This window comes from Buceros rhinoceros, unplaced genomic scaffold (assembly GCF_000710305.1).
Source record: "Buceros rhinoceros silvestris isolate BGI_N320 unplaced genomic scaffold, ASM71030v1 scaffold25672, whole genome shotgun sequence".
NCBI classification, from domain to species: Eukaryota; Metazoa; Chordata; class Aves; order Bucerotiformes; family Bucerotidae; genus Buceros; species Buceros rhinoceros.
In genome coordinates, this window is record NW_010398678.1 from 1,733 (window position 1) to 2,175 (window position 443).

Sequence of the window (443 nt, forward strand, 5' to 3'; positions counted from 1 at the left end):
CGCGCGATCCAGCGGGGCACAGCTGTGCTCAGCCCTGCCCCACCGGCTTCTCCAGCGTCCTCTGCCCGGGGCCGGGACATCCTCACCTCAGCATGGCCTCCCGGGGTCAGCGTCTTGCTGCAGCGCTCGCAGCGTAGGCAGGGACGGTGCCAGTCCTTCCCCAGCGAAGTCACCTTCTCGGCTAGAGCAGGGACAAGGAGGGAGGGTCACGCTGGCACCCCCGCACACATGCCAAGGGGAGCGTGCCCCATGGGGACATCACCTCTGCATACAAAATCCTGTGCGCACCAGCCCCCCACAGCTCTCCCACCCCTCCGCTGCCTCGCAGGTGACAAAGCATGGCCAAGGATAGGTATTAAGCTCATGGCATCCACCTGGGAAGTGACAGCAGGGGACACAATGCAGCGAAGCCCTGCACCCAGGAGCTCTTCCAAGAGGAACCA

General features: G+C 64.8%; 1 protein-coding gene across 1 annotated transcript in view; it reads right to left on the bottom strand.

Moving 5' to 3' along the window:
* Positions 1 to 443, bottom strand: part of CRIP2 (cysteine-rich protein 2) — a 2,009-nt gene that overhangs the window by 896 nt on the left and 670 nt on the right. The window contains exon 3 of the mRNA XM_010131200.1: positions 87 to 181. Within this exon, the coding sequence (XP_010129502.1) occupies positions 87 to 181 (95 nt within the window). The remainder of the gene's footprint in view (positions 1 to 86; positions 182 to 443) is intronic.